The following is a 20,866-nucleotide window of genomic DNA, read 5'->3' as shown; positions in this document are numbered from 1 at the left end:
GCCAGACTTGTCATCTCATTATTGTTGGGGAGCGTTTGTGGATGAGGGCAACAATAGGTAATTTCCCATGTGTCGCGATGCATCAGTTATTGGTGTGTTTGTTTATTACGTCTATTCTTTTTTTAAAAAAATATGTTTTTATTGATATCAGAGAGGAAGGGAGAGGAAGAGAGCTATAGAAACATCAATGATGAGAGATCCACTGGGGATTGAACCTGCAATCCAGGCATGTGCCCTAACCGGGGAATCAAACTGTTACCTCCTGGTTCATAGGTCAGTGCTCAACCACTGAGCCATCCTGGCTGGGCAGTTATTAGTGTTTAAATTGAATTATTTAATCCCTATATTCATAAAGTACCATACAGTCTATAGGGCATTTTCACTTTCAATATCTTATTTGCACCTCACAAGAATCCTCTGAGCATGCAAGTTAGTGGAAGTGCCACAGAGCACCTCCTACTGCCAGGAACTGTCCTAAGAGGAATCCATGTACATTGCTTAACCTTACAGCTCAGGTTTAGCAGTAGTTGCCCATTTTATTGATGAGGAAACAGACTCAGGGAGTTAAGTGACTCAATCAAGCTCACATAGTTATATAAAAGCAAGAGTTGGCTCCAAATGACTACATTTTTCTACTGTCTTCTCTGGCCAGGTCTTAGGATTCTTCCCACTGGAAACCCACTCATGTGATACTTACTGTTGAATACTATAGTGGGTTGAATGCTGGTCCCCAAAAAGATATTCCAGATCCTAACCCCTGGGTCCTGTCAATGTGACGTTTAGAAAGAGGTCTTCACATTTGTAAGTTAAGCCTCTCAAGATAAGATTGTCCTAGACTAGCCAGGTGGCCCCTCAGCCCACTGACACATGCCATTGTAAGACATACACACACAGGAGAAGGCCACGTGAAGACAGGCAGAGATTGGAGTTATGCAACCTGCAACCACCAAAGCTGGGAGAGGCAAAGAAGGGTCCTCCCTGAGAGCTGACACCTTGATTTGGGGCTTTTGGCCTCCAGGACTGAGAATACGTTCCTGCTTTAAGCCACCAAGTTCATGTAATTTGTTACAGCAGCCCTAGGAACCTACTGTGTCGGGCACGCTTTAGGATTTTATGCAGAGGTTGGATCCTTTTCCTCCAGGTGAGCCGGTAAGGCACTGTTAGGCAAGGGGGAAATGGAAGTGCATAAAAGACAAAATCCCTAAAAACAAATGACATTTAAAAATTTTTAATTAAAAAAAAAAGCTCTGGTCAGTGTGGGAGGTAACTGATCGTTTCTCATGTTGATACTTCTCTCTCTTCCTCTCACTGCCACCCCCCCCCCCCCCAACCCCTGCCCCCATACTTTCTCTAAAATCAACAAAGAAAACACATCTTCCTCGGGTGAGGATTTAAAAAAAACCCCAGCCCTAACCGGTTTGGCTCAGTGGATAGAGCGTCGGCCTGCGGACTCAAGGGTCCCAGGTTCGATTCCGGCCAAGGGCATGTACCTTGGGTGCGGGCACATCCCCAGCAGGAGGCATGCAGGAGGCAGCTGATCGATGTTTCTCTCTCATCGATGTTTCTAACTCTCTATCCCTCTCCCTTCCTCTCTGTAAAAAATCAAAATATATTTTTAAAAAAACAACAAAACAAAACCCAAAACAAAATCCCTGTCCTCATGGGTTTAAATTTTAATGGGTGGAGACAGGTGATAAGCCATATTTTGTGTGTTGGATGGGGATACATGTTCCAGAGGAAAATCAAGGGCAGGAGTTACCTTTGGAATAGGATAGTCCGAAAACAACACATTGATTGGCGTCTTTTGGGCAGATGCGTGAAGTTGCATATACCCAGGGACGCCGAGTGCAGAGGCCCACATTTTGTGTGTTGAGAGAAGGCAGTGAAAAGGTCAGCTGGAACAGTGAGCAAAGGAGAAGGGAGGGTGAGGTGACACTCCTGGTCATGTGTAGGGGAAGCCATTCTTCACCAGGGAGGTTACAGAGCTTGGTCCAGGTTCCCAGAGCTAAAGAGCCAGGATCAAACGGGGTCAGCGCAGTTCTAAAGCCTGCACTGTCTTGGGATCCATCCTACAACTCGGCCCCCCTCCCAAAGGAAGGAAAAACACAAGCGCCTCTGAGTCAGTAATAAGTCCAAACATTCATGGTGCTCTTGGTAGCTTTCCAAGCACTCCATTTCTTACCTTACTGGGTCCCAGCAGTGCGGAGTTGGGATCCTTCCAAGCATTTTGATAGCCAGGCCTCCTTACCCCCGACAGTGCCTTCTTCCCTGGTTCCCTGGCCTAAAGGACGGCCTGTCCAGTGCCATCTCTTCTCCTGCCCCCACTACCGGTCCTGACATTTAGCTGTGGTGGCTCACAGGCATTCAGATCCACCCGAGCAGCCCCAGGGTTAACGCTTTGAATTCAACACCAGAGTCTCCTGTCCCCGTTGTGGAAATTAAGCCAGATCAAGGTGTGCCGACGCAGCCTCTCAGCACTCCTCTCACCTTGCTGGGAGACGGGCCATTTCAGGAGCCCAAGGTCACGGACACTGTGTACGGACCCAGTTTGGGGCCATTTCCCAGTGGCTTGGTTCAGGTCCAGTGGCAGTGCTGGCCAGCCAGCAGCCCTTGTGAGGGGACAGGCACAGCTGAACTCTGCCTGGTACTTACTGTGCTAGGAATGCAGGGCATTCAGCAGCTGCAGCCAACTCGCAGGGTTTTTATTCTTGCTGCCCGGAGTGGAGGAAGTAGGTTCATAACCCTCCCATGCATGAAAGGAGTGAGGGTACTGTCAATTGAGGAGTGGGGAGCTCTGGGTGCTCCCAGCGCCCTAAAGTTCCCGCACTCGCGGGGTGTGGACTTGGGCTTGGTCAGACCTGGGTTTGAATCCTGACTCCACGTACTGGCTGTGTAATCAGGGGCCAAGTTATGTATCTTCTCAATGCCTCACTTTCCTCGCCTATAAAATGGTGGTAGTGCCAGCCTCAGGGTTGTTCTGTTGGTTAAATAATATAAAGTACCAGCACAGCACCTGGCCTTAGGGTGTGATTAGGGAATGAAGGTCATTATTATTAGCTGTCTGCGACCTGAGAGATCAGTCACAGGTGATAGAGACAGAAAGGTCATGTGTGGATCTGCATGGCTACTTCGTGGTAGAGCTGGGGCAGCCTCCAGACTCACCCACATGGGGATCTCTGTTCCTCTAGGGACCAAGGGCAGCCCGTGTCGAGACGATGCAGAGTCCGGTCCACGGAGAGGCTGCGGCACTTGTCCAGCGTAGTCCAGTGGCAGAGGAGCTGGCTCCCACAGCAGGCAGCGGGCATGGGGAGGGGCAGGGACTTCAAGAGCAACTTGGGATTTACAGAGGACAGGACTTGGCAGTCGGTCAAGTTGGGTTGGTGGGGAGGGAGATGCCCAGACCTCTGGCATTCGAAGCTGGGGAGGTATTGGAGCCACTCCGAGATGGGGTGGATGGAGCAGGTTTGGAACAGGAGGCCTATGCAGGTGGGTAGAGAACTGAGGTTACACATGAGTTTGAGGTGCTTATGAGACATCCTGGTGCAGATGGCCAGGGTGTAAGCATTTGGGCAGAGGCAGTGAACAGCTGGGGCTGAAACCCTGGTTGATCCCAACTCAGACCCCAAAGCTAAGAGCAGGTTCCTCGCCACATAGACCGGCCTCTGGGGGCCTCGGCTTCCTTTCAGTGTCTCTCTCTGGCTTCCTCAGACCCTGAACTACAAGCCCAAGATGGGGTTTCTCTTTCCAGTATGGCCTTGACCTTAGGTGGCTGCTGACCACCTTCTCCTCTGCAGAATGAGGCAGCTGTTGTCCAAGGGCTTGCCCTGCAGTTCTTGAATTCTGGGTTACATCCAGAATTGGGCCAGGCGCCCCGGGAGCACCTGAGAAAAGAGGCAGCACGTGGGACCAATGGTCTTTGCAGTGAAAAGACTGTAGAGTGAATACATGATGCATGAGGAAGTGAATGAACCAGGGTTGAGTGAAACAATGTAAGGGTACAGCAGGGCCTGAATAACATTGTTTTGTTACAAAGTCGATGCGGGGAAAAAATCAGTTCCCAGCGAGGTCACTCCTTTGGAGTTTGCACATTCTCGCATGTCTGCAGGTTTTCTTCAGGGACCGCTTCCTCCCACATCCCAACGATGAGCATGCGAGGGGGTTGGGGGTCCACGCGGTCCTGATCCGGGTGAATGGAGGTGGTGAGTGCTCCCTGCCAGGGAAGGGCGTCTTGTTCAGGGTTGGTGGGTCCTTGAGCGGCTGGGAGAGGCCACCGGTGACTGAATTGGATAAGGGGGTTAGAAAATAATCCTCTTAGTTGTTTTTATTAATCTTTCTTCAATGGATGGATAGCTTACATTTGTTTAAATGTTTAATATTAGCAGTGTTGGGGGGACTTGTTTAGAAGTTTGGCGATGTTTCTGTGACCCGAAATAGGCTGTAGGAACTTAACTGTTGTTTCAATTAGCCGATAGTAAGTAAAACTGGTTCCATTGTACATCATTTCACTTAAAGTTGCAGTTTCCAAGAACCTGTTGACAACGTTAAGTGAGGATTTACTGTATGAATAAGTGATGAAGTGTGCCTTAAATCCTTTCTAGAACATAGAGGTGTAGAATGAATAAATGATGAAGGTATGCACTGTCCAGCAGTCTCTTAGCAAATGAAAACCGGCTATGCTGTCACTGCTCTTCCTAACAGCGGCCCTTCATCACCGCCCAGCCTGCCCTGCACATGGAGAGGGGCTGCAGTATGCTGTGCTGGGGGTCAGGAACCCGCCTCCGGTTCGGTGGAGAGGGGCCGGGGGAGTGGGAGGGCATCAGGAAGAGGCTGAGAGGGAGGCAGGGGCGTCAGTTTGAAGATCCGCAGCCTGACCTGCAGTTTCCTGAAGTTTTCCGGAAGGAGGAGGGCATGGGAAGCAGCAAATCACCGGGTTCCTATGGCTCCACATTCTTGTCAAGCCTGCAGCTGAGAATCGCAGCCTTTTCTTACTTCTGGCCCCACCCTGTTCCTCTCCAGCGACTTGATCAAGGTCAAGGTACCTCCCTCCTACCCTCCCGCGCACACCCATATCTTTCCCTGGGGCCAGTGGACACGGGAGTGTGGACTTTGCTCTCTGGTCACGGTGGGGAAGTGGCAGGGAACTTAGGTTCACCCTGATGTTGCGCCCTTAGAAGCTGGGAGATTTCAGGCGCGTTGCTTACCTTCTCAGCCTCTGCTTCCTCATCAGTAACCTCCCCCAGGTGCCTGGCTCTTCTAGTCTCAGCATATAAAGCTGTAGCGTGTGATAAGATGATGTGACTCACATCCGTCCTGGTGTGTTGTTACCTGGAGAGGAGGTGTGCCCTCTCTAACCTCTTTGCTACTTAGAGGAAAAAGCAACTCACGCTTAGAACTTCCACAGACAAGTCTCACTTTCTGTTTCAGACAGGAAGAGCCGCCTTGCTCACGGCTCGGTGTGCACACTCAGGTCCTTTTCTAGTGTCTGACGGGCTGTCACGTGGTCTGACTTGGCTAACTGCAATCCCTCCAGCCTGACAGCCCTTCCTGGTCACTCGGGCCTCAGAGGAGAGATGTCAGGAGGCTCAGAAATCATTTCCTGTCTCCCTCCAGCCTCCCTCCTGTCCTTCCTGCCGATCTCTGCCCCTGAGCCTCCTGTTTAGCAACAGGAGCTCAACTATTAGTGTCTTGAATACTAGATCAGCCCGCAGCACCCACCTGCTAGTCTGCTGGGGGAACCCCAGAACCAGCATGTTTATTGCAGTTGGAAGTGAGATGGGAGCATTGTGGGTGGGCCTCTGGGACTGTGGAGCTGGGGTTCCTGGGAGGGTTCTTGCTCACCAGACTCATAGCTACATAACCGTGAATGAATTTACAGTGAAAACTAGGTGTTCAGTGAACTGGAACAATGCCTGCCTCAGTACCCCAGGGACACATCTTTGCGGGGGAGTTTTTTGTGAAGTGATAGACGGAGCCCTTCCTGACTGCAGCTGTGTGGCTTCAGGCAGGCTCTGCCCTCTCACAGCCTTATCCTCATCAGTATACGGGGATAATGGGATAGAGTTGTGAAGAGTCAAAGAGGCCTAGCTGGTGTGGCTCAGTGGTTGAGCGTCAATCTATGAACCAGGAGGTCCCGGTTCAACTCCCGGTCAGGGCACATGCCCAGGTTTTGGGCTCAATCACCAGTGTGGTGCATGCAAGAGGCAGCCAATCAGTGATTCTCTCTCATAATTGATGTTTCTATCTCTCCCTTTCCCTTCCTCTCTGAAATAAAAAAACATATATTTAAAAAAAATAATCAGCTCTAACCGGTTTGGCTCGGTGGATAGAGCGTCGGCCTGCGGACTGAAGGGTCCCAGGTTCGATTCCAGTCAAAGGCATGTATCTTGGTTGCAGGCACATCCCCAGTAGGGAGTGTGCAGGAGGCAGCTGATTGATGTTTCTCTCATCAATGTTTCTGGCTCTCTATCCCTCTCCCTTCCTCTCTGTAAAAAATCAATAAAATATATTTTTAAAAAATAATCAAAGATGTAGTGTAATTAACAGCACACACACACAATGTCTGCCATATGGTTAATGCTCATAAAGGTGAGCTATCAGTATTATTGAGGATCTCACAGTCAAGTGGGGAGAGACATATGTACAAATAAGTGCCTCAAAATATGGGCAGCTGTTCAAATGCCACCTCCTCCATGCAGCCTTCAGGGATGTACCCTCAGGTGGAAGATGAGAGGCTCCTCTGGAAGCCCTGTTGCACTTTGCGTATCTCTCCATCACATCCCTTATCTTGTCTTCCTGTGACTGTTTATTGCTGTTTCTGTGTTTGTCTCACACACTGATCTGCCAGTCCCCCAGGGTGGACATCTGGAAACGCATGTCTGAAATCAACAAGGATACCCCCTCTGGGTTCCACTTAACTCTAATCTTAATTCAGACCTGCAGTTTTGGCTTCTGTCTGGGCTTATCAGTGAAGGCTTCAGGGAGGAGGTGATGGCTGAGCTGGGCCTTGAAGCCTGTGTAGGATTTAGAACAGCAGTGATAAGCGTTTCAGAGGCAGTCAAAAGGGGCAAGGGACAGTGTGGCAGGTTGAGACCTAATCTGTAGCACAGAGTGTGAGTGTCAGGGGCATGAAGTTTACTCCCAGCTCCCCCTCTACCACCTCGGCAAACACATCCTCTCCTGGGGCTCCAGTCTCCTCTCTCGGGTAGCATGTGGTCCTCTCGGTTCTGGAAGGGTTGTTTGGTTTGGGGGTAAGCAAGCCCACCTGCCCAGTCCCTGGTGGATTTTCCAGAATGTGTCTGTATGTATATGTGGGGAGCGGCAGGGCCTGAGATAGTGGAGCTATCCTCAGGCATAGCTGGGATTCCAAGGGACCAGGCCTCATCTAGGCAGGCTGGGGCTAGGATGTCCTGGCACGCTCAGGGCGCGACTCTGGCCCAGCGAGGACAGAGGAGAGCTGCGAAGCAGCTGCTACTCCTGCACTCAAGCCTCCCACAGGCCTCCTGCTGCCCCAAGCCCCCACTCTTGAGGTCCCACAATGCTCCTCTTGTCCACAGCTCTGCTGGGCTGCCCCCCAGGGAGCAGCTCAGAGCCCAGGGCCTGAACAAGGCCCTGAATCCTAGGGCACAGTGGGCAGACCCACACGGAACGTGGAGAGTCCCAGAATCTGGCGGTCAGGAAAGCTTAGAAAAGCCAAGTCCTGGAATTAGAAGACCGCAGGTGCTGGGGCTCCAGGCTGCCTGGCCTGCAGGGATGGCCCAGTTCACAAAGTCTCCCTCCCTCATCTCTTCTTTCTTTCATTATAAAGTTATACTTGCTTCATGGGTCTTATTCTCATCTTGCAGTCAACTGCCCGTGGCCCTACTGCTGTGCGGACAAATTTTCTCTTGTTCATTTGGGACTGTTTTTATTTTTTATTTTGGGTGGTGGTGGTGGTGTTTTGTTTTAAAACCAGAGCCTGGCCCTGGTCAGTGTTGTCCCGTATACCAAAAGGTTGTGCATTCCATTCCCGGTCAGGGCACATATCTAGGTTGCAGATTCAATACCTGGTCGGGGGTGTAAGGAGATGTTTCTCTCTCTCTCTCTCTCCCAAAATGAAAAATAATAATGAAAAATAAAACACCCTACAGCAGGGGTCCTCAAACTACGGCCCGCGGGCCACATGCAAATACAAATATTGTGTTTGTTCCCGTTTGGTTTTTTCACTTCAAAATAAGTGTGCATAGGAATTTGTTCATAGTTTTTTTTTTAAACTATAGTCTGGCCCTCCAACGGTCTGAGGGACAGTGAACTGGGCCCCTGTTTAAAAAGTTTGAGGACCCCTGCCCTACAGCCTGATTTGCTTCCAGCAGCATTGAACCACAAACAATGTGTGTTGGTATGAGAATGTGAAAATGACTTTTTTCAAGTGTCCGGTTAACAGAATGACAGAGCAAGATATTAATGATTAATTAGCAACCGATACTGTTTCCTTGTATGCGGCACCTAGAGTAGCCTTAATACTCAGAGACAGAAAGTAGATTGGTGGCTGCCAGGAGCGGGGGGTGGGGGGCGAAGAGGGGGAAATTGGGAGAGAGTGCCAATGGGTACAGAGTTTTGGGGGCAATGGAAATGTTCTAAGTGAAATAGCGGTGACGGTTGCACAGCTCTGTGAATATACTAAAAACCACTGAACTGTATACTTTAGAAGAGTGAATTTTATGCTGTGTGAATTATTTTAAAAAGTTATCTGTTGTTATAAATTCAAACCATAGTGACTTGTAAAAAGTGAGTCAGCCATACCCATCAATCTCAACCCACAGCTAACCACTGCCTGCGTTTGGGCAAGTATCCTTTCTTCCCGATGAATTGAAATGCCAGATACATGCACCTGTAAATGTCGAGATGCATAAATATGTGACCTATAGAGAGGTAATACTGTTTTGCAAAAGTGGGATCCCATTATGCTTGTTATTCTGCAGCTTGCTTTTCCACTTCTCTTAAGAATGTATTTGCATGACATTCTTTTAATGGCTGCGGGTTTTTCTGTTGTCCAGCTGTGCTGAAACTGAATCACCCGGTCCCGTACTGATGAACACTGAGGCTGTTCCCAGTGCTTTGCTGTGAACAATGAACATCTTTGTATATACATCTCAGGGCCCCGAGATAGTATTTCTGGAGGACAGAAATACTAGAAACAGGCCTGCTGCATGCAAGGGTGGGCAAGTCCCTACTTTATCTAGACGTTAACATCAAACCTTGGACAGGTGACATCCTCATGCAGGGTCTTCAAGTCAGTGGCACAGAGAGTAGGTGGTGGGTGGAACAGGGCCCGCCAGGCATTGCCTCCCACCCCCAGGAGCACACATGCCCATGTGGACGCACCAAGTCCACCGGCCGCTGAACAGGTGCAGAACCAGGTGGACTCACAGCCCGAGGTTCTCAGGGCAATGAGGAAATTCATTCCCCCCACAGCCCCTCCAGGTCCCCTCCATGGTGGGCCCGCTCCCTACCTTACCTTGAGATCTGTGTGGGGAAAAAATGTAAACCGTAGGTCGCAGGCCGTGGTTATTCATTCACTCATTCATTCCCAGCGCTCATTCTGGGTTAACTTCTCCCACCCCGTGGTTCTGTGTTTTCATCCGGCTTCTGCACCTCCCTCCTCACAGCTCTCCTACAAAGCGGGTTGGCAGGGAGCATGGTGCGTGGAAAGCATGGCACCTTGATCCAAACTAGTCAGGGGCCTCCTCTGGATGCCTGTCCCCTTATCATGCTGGACAAAAAGCCTCGAGGGGTCTGTCTCGCTCACCCGACTAGCCAGCACTTCCCTGCCAGGATCCTGCCCCGTTCCTGGGAGACCTGCAGCTGTTTTGAAGGCCACCCTGTTTGTTCCCATGGTCGCCACCACAGCACCTTGCTTTTTTTCTTCTGAGCACCTCCCACTATCATTGATTGGCTGCCTCCTGCATGCCCCACACTGGGATCGAACCGCAACCTGGGCATGTGCCCCGGCTGGGAATGCAACTGTGATCTGGTTCATAGATTGATGCTCAACCATTGAGCCACACCGGCCGGACCTGATTTGTTTACCTGTTTACTGCTCTTCTTCCCAACTAGAATGCGAATTCCCTGAGGACAGGAGCCCTGTCTTGTTCACCCCCACCTCCTCTGGGCTCAGGTGCTCAGTGCTGGTTGAATCCATGTTTGAATGGAAATGCTGCAGAGGTCTGGAAGGCTAAGTTTCAAGCTGACAACCGTGGCTACTTCTTAGAAGGGGCTGGGATTGAGGGAGACAGTCAAGCAGGAACTTTAGCCTTATTTTACTTTAATAATTTTATACGAATGTATTCACTTCTAATTGATAGTTTAAAAGTAAAGAAAAGCACAGAAGGAAGGGCCCAAAGCCCTTTGTCCTAATCCTGAAATGATGGCCTCACTTTGGGCCCGTGACCTGACTTGTCCAGCTGCCTGTGGCTTCTGACCTCACCTGTAAACATAGTCTCCCCTCCCGCCAGGACCCGGATTTACAGTCTGCACAGCATTTTTCCATCCATTATCTCACCTGATTACCCACAACGCTGGGACACAGGCAAAACAAAGATCATTATCCTGATTCTACAGGGGGGGGAATGGGGGTGTGTAGGGGTGAGTTGTCTGGCCTGTGGTCACACAGCTGTTGGTCATGCAGGTTCTTGCTTCCTATCATGATGAGCTGACTCAAATACGAGTTTACAAAACCCACAAAGAAATGGCTAGTGGGAGCCCAGAGGGCTCTGCCATGTAAGCCATAGGGCAATGGGGTCAAGGTCAGACCTGGAGCTGCCTTCAGGGACGTTAAGCTGGTGAGGGCAGGGTTTTAATGCGAGTCCTGGTGGACTCTGAAGGCCAAGGTGGGTGCTGGTATCAGGGTCCTGAGGCCAAGCCCCCCATGTAATGAGGGCACCTGGAACCCTCCTTTCCCGGAGTTGCTTGCCCAGAGAGGACAGGGCAGGTAGGAGGTGGCAGCATAGGTGGTGAAGGGCCAAGAGGGCTGGCCAGGCAGCCTGCCCATGGCAGCCCCTTCCTAGGTAGCCCGAGGGTCCACGCTCTGGGCCTAGGTGGCCTTCCAGCCTCAGACAGATCCAGGGTGTGAGGCTGGCCCAGGTTGGCAAGTTGGGGTCCCCCGCCCTGGGTCATCATTGTACCCAGGGCTGGGACTCAGTGGACCTTTCAGGAGGGGGATTCTCTAAGTCTACCTCCCTGCTCGATAATTTATTCAAGGCTCAGGTGACAAGCTGGGTATGCAATGCTTTCGATCCATTTTACCACATTTACCAGGTACCAGGTATCAATAGCTTGCATTTATGCATGATGACTAAAGGGTCAGGCTCATCTTAATCCTCTCTGCCACCTTGTAAAGAAATTACCCCCCCCCCAAAAAAAGAAATTATCCCCATTTTTAAGATATAGAAATTGAGGGGTTCAGGACGGCTCAAGATCACATGGCTGGGTGAGTGGGAAAAGCCAGGATTTGAGGCTGGATCAGTATGACTCCCAAATCCCTGTTCTTTCCACGCCCCACCCCACCCCCAGGGCTGAGGGGTGACAGAGATGACTAAGACCCTTGGGTGGGGCGGTGTAGCCACAGACCTATCCTCGCTAAGCAGTGCGCTGGCCAGAGTGACATCACGGCCATGGCCGGGCAGCCAGCCAGTGGAAGGCTGATTCAGCTCCTGGAGGAGAGGCTTTGGGGAGGGGTCGCTCCCCAGGTCTTGGAGGGGGAGCAGGAGAATGGTTCCAGGCCAGACACCTAATGCCCTGCCAGACAAGGGCCTGCTTCCCCTCGGAGCCCAGCCCACCACCGCCCTCAGGGCAGGAGAGGGGCCCCGGTGGGGAGGGGGCGACCCGGAGCCTACACCAGGGTCAGAACTGTGCAGGGCAGGTGGCCAGGCCCCGTCCAGCCCCGGGAGGACACCTGGACTGGTGTGGCGGGAGCATGGAGCCTCCGCGCAGGGTGTTTCAGGGGGTGAGACAGGGTGGAGGCGGCCATCTGGGGGGCTCTGGAGGCTGCAGGGAACTGCTCCCGGGGAGAAGCCTCAGACCAGGTAGCTCGGTGGGTTTAGACGTCAGCGAGCGGGATTGTAGGTGCTGAGGCCCAGGAGTGGGAGGGACTCGGATGGAGGAAGGGGAGCGCTCCCGGTGGGCTGCGCGGTGGAGGGGGTGCGCTGGGGGGAAGGGATCGTCTGCGGTGGGTGAGGCGTGCAGGGGGGCCCGAGTGGGAGGGGTGTCTGTCGGGATCGCTGCGGGGAGGGGCGGTGGGTGTCGGCTGGGGGTGGGGGTGGGGGGGGTCCACGTTTGGGGGCGGAGCCGGCGCTGGGTGGGGCGCCAGGCCGCCGCCCCCTCGCCGCTCCGGGCGGCGGGCGGGGACCCAGGCCGGCGGGACGCGGCGCCCGGCCGGCCCACCGCGCGGGGAGCGGCGGCGAGTAGGCGGCGGCCGGCCGGGCTGGTCCGGGCAGGTCCGGACGGGGAGCCGGAGCCGAGCCGGGACCCGCGCCGGAGCCGAGCGAGGACAGCAGGCCCGGCCCCGCCTCCTCCCCCGCCCTGCGCCCGCCGGTCGCGCCGGAGTTCGGAGCCGCGCCGGGCAGGGCCGCGCCGCCGCCGGTCCTCGGTCCTCGGTCCTCGGTCCGCGGCGAAGCCAGATCGCGGCTCCCGGGGCCGGGCCGAGCCGGCGCGGCGCATGGCGGGGCCGCGGGGCGCCCTGCTGGCCTGGTGCCGCCGCCAGTGCGAGGGCTACCGCGGCGTGGACGTCCGCGACCTGAGCGGCTCCTTCCGGGACGGCCTGGCCTTCTGCGCCATCCTGCACCGGCACCGGCCCGACCTGCTGTGAGTGCGCGGGGACCCCCCCTCTGTGACGCGGCCGTCGGGGGGCAGGGGGCAGGCGCCGTCCCCAGAGACCCAGACCCCGACCCCACCGACGGGCCGCGACGCCCGTGGGGTCCCCGAGACCCCTGCCCGGCCCCCCGGGGCCTCGGACCCCGCCCCTGGGCACCCCCACCGGCGCTCGGTTGCCTCTGCGGCGGGCGTTGGGGGTGGGGAGGGTGGCCCCGCCCACCAGGCACTGATTTCCGCCTGAGCGACTCCCCCACCCCCAGGTCTCAACTCTTTAAAGGGGGCACCGAGCCCTCTTTGGGGACCCTGCCTTTCCTGCACTGGCACCCCTCCCTGTGCGGCATGGAGGCCTTTTCCCTCTTGGGGGGGACTCCCTAGCTCTGAGTGCAGTGAACCTCACTTCTCTGACTCCCCCCGGCATGGAGGGAGGAGACCCTAGGGTACAGGGCTGGGTGAATGGAGAAAGGCGCCCCCCTCCCCTTAGGACACAGACCTGCCTCCGAGCGTGCGCCCCAAGGTCCTGCTGACCTCAGGGGGGGGGGGGGGGACGACGACACGTGGAGACGCAGAGTCTGACTGGCAGCCACCAGGGTATGAAACGTCTCCTTCCTCCTTGTCCCCAGCTGCCCCGCGAGGTTCTCATGGGAACATGTATTCAGGTCCCCCCTCCCCCGAGCAGTGGACTTGAGGCTTCTGTCTCAGCTCCCTCTTCCTTGGGCCGGTAAACTCTTCCATTCATTCGTTCATTCGTTCGTTCGTTCGTTCGTTCGTTCGTTCGTTCATTTATAAAACACTGAGTAAAGTTGATCTGGTGCCTGCCATTTCTGGTGCTGACAGCGCCCCCCACCAAGGGTGCCGAGCCTGGCAGGGTCCAGAGTCTCTGTGTCCGCTCCACCCCCAGACCTGTCTCCCCGAGGACAGCACCTGAGAGGGCTTTGAGGGAGGAGGGGAGGGAGGAAGGATGCCTCAAGGATCCCTGGGCTGGCGCATGCACTTAGTTTACTCTGTGCCACGCGGTACAGTGTCTGTGGGTGGTGGGTCGGGCCTGGAGGAGACGGCTTTGGGGGTGTGGATGCAGAAGTGAACAAGGTGAGGTGGAGACAGACGTAGGTGGGCCCTGCCTGCTGGGGGGCGGGTGACAACTGCACGAATAGAGGGTGGGCGCTCAGGAGAGGGGGCTTGAAGGACGGAGAAGGGAGGGGAGGGCTGGGAGGGGTCTTCTGTTTTGGCTGAGGGGGCAGCTGGGGAGGCAGGAGGCGGGGCCAGGGCCAGGTGTGAAGGGACTTGGGTATCACACGGTGCAGGCTGCTCGGTCTGTGCTCAGTGCCATGTCCCAGGTGTCCCTTGGGTAAGTCACAACCCCCTCCGCCCGCCCCCCGGCATCAGCTCCCTCATCTGTAAAGTGGGGTTGGTAATAAGACTGACCTCACAGCGTGATTGTGAGGATTAAATGAGGAGATGAGCAGTCAATGAACAGTAATTATAAGTAGTGTTATTAGGGGTTCGGGGATGATGATGAAAGTGTCTTGTTCCTTCGTTTATTCAACAAGTAGTGACAGAGTTACTACTCCGTGCTGGGCACTGTGCCTGGTAATGGAGATAGCAACCAACTAACAAAGAGACACCCCGCACAGTCTCCCACGCCTCCGGGAGTAACAGATGCGGACGCAGGGGTGATCATTCCCCGTGGGAAGTGCTCTCTCAGGGATGGGAAGGCCTCCCAGATGTCACATGGTTTCCAAGGAGACAGCAGGGGCCAGGTCAGGGCGTTCTGGGCAGAGGGGACCCCCCCCCCCCAGCAGAGGAGGCACAGGCAGCACTGCCAGGGCCCATGGCGCATGGTGGGCGGGCCTGGGGAGTGGCTGGGCCGGAGTGCTTAGGGCCTCTGGCTGCCTAAGGAGGGTGCACAGGGCCGTGGGAGCCATGATGGTTCACAGCAGGGGAGGGATGTGGCCGGAGTTGGTGTGGAATGGAGGGCGGCTCCCTTCTGAGAAGAGATCTAGGATCTCACCCAGGCGTTCACTTGCAAGGCAGGCCGGTGTTGGGGCTGCCAGCCCATTGCACAGGACAAAAACTGAGGCCCAGTCCCACCTAAGGCACAGAGAGGACCTCAGCGGTGCGGAGGGGAGGATCTCCATGAGGGTAGGGCCTGGCAAGCAGCATCTTGAAGTAGCTCCTGGCGCTGTGGGTCCTGCCTCTGAGGGGGGCGGGCGCTGCTGCCATGTTCATTCTCTCTTCCTCCAATCCAGGCACCTTTAAGCTCCCTTGAGGGCAGACACCATGTGGGTCTCATTTCTGTGCCCTTCATCTCTCCCAGAGCCAAATACAACTTCCCCGGTCTTTGAAAGTCGCAGAAAATCTGTTACCCAAGCCCAGATGGTGATTAGAGACAGAGATGGGGGTGGGGGGGGAGGCTGGAGGAAGAACTGCAGTGTCTTGCGGGCCTTTACAGTTTTTACGCTGCTTCCAGGATATCTTCATTCAACAAACATTTATTGAGTGCCTGCTAAGTACCGGACCAATGTACCAGGTAGAGTGTTGGCGACACAGGGCGAATAAAAGCCCCTTCCCAAGAACACGGCTGGGGAGACTGGAAGAAGTGGCCGAGACAAGGTGCTTTGCCTCATTTGGTCTGAGAACGAGCCTTTGTCTTGGGGGCTTCTGCTGGTGCCCCCTCACCCCCTTCACAGCATCACAGACCAGGAGGCTGAGGGTTCGGAGGTCACATTGCTTGCTAAGGGTCATGCTCTTAGGTCAAAGCTAGGGGAGTTAGGGACCCAGCTGAGGGGAGAAGGAAATAGCCTGGCCAGGGGGTGACAAAGGGGGCTGAAGCTCTTATACAGCCACCTCCCCTCTGTCTAGTCCATCCATCCTTGGGGCACCTCCCTTCCGGGGTTCTCAGCTTACTGTACCTGGACTCTGCCTGGAGAGGCTAGGGGTCGGAGGGCTGGGGGAGGGGCGTGCTTGCCCTCTCCCTCGTCTGTGAGGCCTGCCCTTCACCCAGCGCAGCCTCCGCCAGTCCTCCCCGCCAGCCTGGAGGAGCAGAGGAGGACGTGCTGCCTGCTCCAGCCTCTGACCCCTGCATCGGGCAGTCAGGCTGCAGTTTTCAGCCATAGAAGGGCAGCGACTTGGGCGGTGCACCCAGGAGGGTGCCAGCAAGAAGGCTGGGCTGCCTCCACCGGTTTCAGCCACTCTAGCAGCCGGGAGGGGGCGAGGGGGATAGATAAAGCCGGCAGGCTGGCCAGCTGTCCCCTCCAGGGCCCCCCAGGCCGGCCCTGCTGCCTCTCACCTGTCTCAGCTTAGAAACTGGGAAAGCCTTCGCCGCTCCCCCAGGAGACGGCCCCGGAGTGGCCCAGCACGCAGCCAGCCGGTCGGTCAGTGCCTGCCAGCCGCTCTGGAGGCTGTTCTGTTTCCAGTCCAGTTCAGGCTTGTTCTGGTCCTGGCCCCATTACGAAGCAGCCATCCTCGGGCTGGGCTGGGATTCAGCATGTTGGTGTAGCTTCTCCAGGTTTGAGACGTGCAGTACGAGGACCCGGAATGTGGATTCCCGGGGCTGGCTGGTTTCCCCTCTGCGGGCCTCAGTGGTCTCATCTGAAACGGGGTAAACGCCAGCCAGGCAGAGTTGAAAACAATGTAAATTCAAGACAGGAGCTCCGCACAGCACTGGCGCGAGGTCCTCGATCCACGGATGTCCCTGTTTTTACAAGTATTTGTCCTGGGCCGACCAGGATGTGGCTTCCTGGGGACGGGCATCCTGATTCGCAGTGAGGTCAGGGACCTTCAACCTGGAAGCTTGCACTTGAGCCCTTCCCCTTCGAGTGATTTGCACCCTCCGCTTGGGTGCCAGGAGCTCAGCCTGTGCCCCCACCGGAAGGCCCAGTCCTACCGGCATGTGCTGTTGCCTCAGTTTCCTCCTGGCCAGTCCACAGACCCCGCCCCTTGGGATGAGGTCACCCTGCCTGCGCCTCCCTTTGTCTAGTCACCTCTTCAGTGCTCCTCCTCCCCTTTGCCTCTTGCAGAGATTTTGATTCACTTTCCAAGGACAATGTCTTCGAGAATAACCGTTTGGTGAGTCCTCAGACAGATGAAAGCACAAGAGGCTGTGGGGCTGGGCTGGGGTGGGGCTGGGGTGGGGGTGGGTAAGGGTCTTGCAGGGCAGGAGCTGTGGGAGGGGCTGCCTTGCACTGGGGCCCTGGCTGCTCCTTTCCCCACCCCTGCTTCCCTCTGGCCCGCTTGTCCCTGGAGCACCAGGCCATCATGTGGATTCAGAGCTGAGGGGAGCCCATGCCCACCCCTGCCCTGGTACCCCTCATCCCACTGACGGGCGCCCACTAACCCTGCCTCCTCCCCCACCCCTGCACCTGTTCCCACCCAGGCCTTTGAAGTGGCCGAGAAGGAGCTGGGCATCCCTGCTCTACTGGACCCCAACGACATGGTCTCCATGAGGGTCCCCGACTGCCTCAGCATCATGACCTACGTGTCCCAGTATTACAACCACTTCGCCAGCCATGGCCAAGGTGAGGGGGGGCAGCCCTCAGGGAGACTGGCCCTGGGGCTGGGGCTGGGGCTGGGGACGGGGCTGGCCCTGGGGACGGGGCTTGGGCTGGGGCTGGGGACGGGGCTGGGGACGGGGCTGGGGCTGGGGACGGGGCTGGGGACGGGGCTGGGGCTGGGGACGGGGCTGGGGCTGGGGCTGGGGCTGGGGCTGGGGCTGGGGACGGGGCTGGGGCTGGGGCTGGGGACGGGGCTGGGGACGGGGCTGGGGCTGGGGACGGGGCTGGGGCTGGGGCTGGGGCTGGGGCTGGGGACGGGTGGTAGTTTTCTGCGCTGCAAACAGGCAGCTGGGGACGCAGCCCATCATCCATTCACTGGATCGTTCGTTCTCTCATTGAAATGCCCTTTTCTGGGTGAAACAGCATGTGCTGGGGTATAGCTGTGACCAGGTCTCTGCCCCCCGGAGCGCCCAGTCTGGTGGCGGGGACAGATAACAAACACAGCAACCCATAACTGAGCAAAATAATATGAGAGGAGACAAAGCGAGTGGGGGGGCGGGGGGGGGCTTCCCGCTGTCTGAGTTCACCTCTCTGCACGCACCCCACTTCCTGTTAGCAGACACTTGCCTGGGGTTTTTCCTGCAGCAGGGAAGTGACCCTGTGGGCTGTTGTGCAGCATCTTCCCCAGAAGTGACCTTCAGGGCCTGAGAACTGGGAGGCTGGGGAGTTGGGGGTTCCCCGGGGTACAAGGGTACTTCTCTGCTCTGAGTCAGGTCACTGCGGCGGCGACAGAGGCTCCTGCCTGGAAAATCCCCCTGCAGGAATCTCCTGGGGCAACTGGCCCAGAGAGGGGAAGCAAGGAGCCCAAGGTCACACAGCAGGAAAGCAGAGAGGCTGGGTGGAGAATGCAGGTGTCCGGACTCCTGCTCTGGGTCACTTCTGGGTCCTGAGTCGGGGAGGAGGGGGGCGCCTTGCCCCTCCCCTGCCCGCTTTCAGCCCTGCCTCCTGTCTGCTGTCCGTGTGGACAATCCCAGCCCATCGTTAAGGAAGTGTCTGTAAAGTCAGGTCTTTTTTTTTCCTTTTTAAAAGTAAAGCATGTTTACTGTAGACAAGTCAGGACACAGAAAAGGACATCAAAATTAAAATAATATCTCCCCTTCCCGAGATATTGCTAGGGATTAATATTATACTTGAACAAATAGCATGGTATGTATTTTAGTAGAAATCAAATTAAAAAGATTTCTTCACCACTGAGTCGTTGGTGAGAGGCAAATAGGGTGGAAATTAAGAGCGTGGACTCCAAACGTTTTAGCTGCCATTTGCTCTCTGGGTGACAGTGGGCACCACGGTCACCTCTCTGCCTCAGTTTCCCCTGGCGATGGAGGTAAGAATAGCGCCCACCTCGCGGGGTTGACGTGAGGAGTAAACGAGGAAACGGAAACGTGCGTGCGGCTCTTATTTAGGACTCAAGGTCAGTGTCATTATGACGTCTTTGTTCCGTTGGTTAGAATTTAGCTTACTTACCTAGAATCACAACTTGGTCCTGTGTTCTGGAAGGTTTCCTGTCGAAACCCCCAGGCTCGCTCTACTGAGCTCTTCTTCTGGGGAGCTGTGGGGTGGGGGGGGTGGGGGGGGCCGTCGATCCTACTGTTGATTTGGTCCTGGGTCCTCACCGGGCATCCGGGGGTGAGGGCGCCCCGGGGCCCAGCTCCCTGAGCTGTGCCTGGGCCTGCGGGGTGCTTGTTGCTAAAAGCACAGCTTGTACTTTTCCTGTAACTTGGCCCTAAATGCGAACCATTTTTATCCCACCTGCTGCTCAGCCAGAGGAAGCCCAGCGATGTGTGCCAGCCCTGGAGGCAAAGCTGGCTGTCAGACTCCCCCAGATGGGCCCGCTCTGTACTTCCTGGGCGAATGGGGGGATTTCAACGCTGCTTTTGACTGGACTGGACTCTCACCGGGCTGGGCAACCTTGAACCCGGCCCTGGCTGAGACACTGAAGTGCCGTGCTGAGTGCTCAGCTTGTGCCAGGCTCTGTGGGTGCCAGTGACCCTGGGCACATCAGCTGCCCCCTGACCTCCAGGAGCCACAGCCTGGTCTGGAGCCAGCGTATGAGTCCAGGACGCCCAGCGTCTGGGAAGTCGGAGGAGGGGTTCCAGCCCACAGGGTGGCAAAGGCAGGTCATCAGGAGAAAGTCCAGCTTCTTAGTGGGCCCTGAGGTCCTCCCCATGCTTAGCCTGAGCCACTCGCTGCCCCAGCCTCTTGTGTTTCTTGAACACCTCACATTCTTTTTGTTTTTTAATGTTTTTATTGACTCATGAGAGAGAGAGAAGGGGAGAGGGATAGAGAGAGAAACACCATCGATCGGCTGCCTCCTGCACACCGAGCCGAAACTGGGGCATGTGCCCTGACCGGGAATGGAACCGGTGACCTCCTGGTTCATGGGTCAGCGCCCAGCCCTGAGCCACACCAGCCTGCACACATCACGTCTTGTGCTGCTAAGTCTTTCTTCGTAGTGATCCTCCGGCCCCAAACTCCATTGTCTGTTCCATTTCTTCCACCCCAGCACGTGCTTTCCGACGGATCCTCTAATCTTCACGTTCTGCCTCTGAGCAGCCTGCGCGGCTCTACCTACCCCAGGTGCTCGTGTCGCCCCGCCCCCTGTTCAACACAAGACTGTGGCCACAGTATCGCGACGACTCCTCTCTGTCCCCTGCAGACCGTCTCTATTCACAGCCGTAGAGCTCCAGCACGTTTCGTGTAACATATCTATGGAGTGCCTACTGTGTGCCAGGCACTGTGCTAGGGAGAGAGCTGAGAATGAAACAGACTCGCAGAGCTTGCAGTCTAATGGATGAGGGGCAGGTGAGAGGGGAGAGAGAGAGAGGTAATAAGTGACATAATGTTAGGAGAGTCCAATAAGGAAACAAAGTAAGGTAATGGGATGAAAGCCATGGGAATAGGAGGTGGTCAGGGAGGCCCTCTCGGAGGAGGTGACATTTGAGCTAAGCCTTGAACAAGGAGGAGAAGGAAGCCATGTGAAGCTCTGGGGAGGAATGTTCCAGGCAGGAGGGCACAGGATTCCAAAATTTTTTACCACGATTCATGGCAAGAAATACAGTTCCCATCACAGTCTGAGTTCATGCACACATATGTAACTGAAACAAGTTTCAGGAAACGATTCTTCCCCTTACACATGTGATGCACACAGATACTTTCTATTCTGTTTCATCTTCTTTGTTGTTGTTGTTAATCTTCACCAGAGGATATTTTTCCATTGATTTTTAGGGAGAGTGGAAGAGAGAGGGAAAGACAGAGAGAAACATCGATGTGAGAGGAACACACAACCATTGGTTGCCTCCTGCACTAGCCCCGGCCAGGGCCGGGGAGGAGCCTGCAACCGAGGTACATGCCCTTGAATGGAATCGAACCCTGGACCCTTCGATCCACAGGCCAATGCTTGATCCACTGAGCCAAACTGGTTAGGGTTTTTTTTATATATATACTTTTATTGATTTCAGAGAGGAAGAGAG

The 20,866-nt window shown here is 55.3% G+C and overlaps 1 protein-coding gene across 2 annotated transcripts in view; it reads left to right on the top strand.

Annotated features, from left to right (window-relative positions):
* The first annotated feature begins 12,365 nt into the window (after positions 1-12,365).
* The window catches only part of MICALL1 (MICAL like 1), a 35,743-nt gene continuing 27,242 nt past the window's right edge, over positions 12,366-20,866 (top strand). The window contains exons 1-3 of one of the 2 annotated variants that reach the window (XM_059681584.1): positions 12,366-12,837; positions 16,863-16,911; positions 17,219-17,360. In XM_059681584.1, coding sequence (XP_059537567.1) covers positions 12,692-12,837; positions 16,863-16,911; positions 17,219-17,360 — 337 coding nt within the window. In that variant the 5' untranslated portion in view covers positions 12,366-12,691. The remainder of the gene's footprint in view (positions 12,838-16,862; positions 16,912-17,218; positions 17,361-20,866) is intronic. The other variant, XM_059681583.1, reaches the window with a different exon arrangement.

This window comes from Myotis daubentonii, chromosome 2 (assembly GCF_963259705.1).
Source record: "Myotis daubentonii chromosome 2, mMyoDau2.1, whole genome shotgun sequence".
NCBI classification, from domain to species: domain Eukaryota; kingdom Metazoa; phylum Chordata; class Mammalia; order Chiroptera; family Vespertilionidae; genus Myotis; species Myotis daubentonii.
Note: the sequence above shows the minus strand (reverse complement) of the source record. Positions and strands in the feature narration are given on the sequence as shown.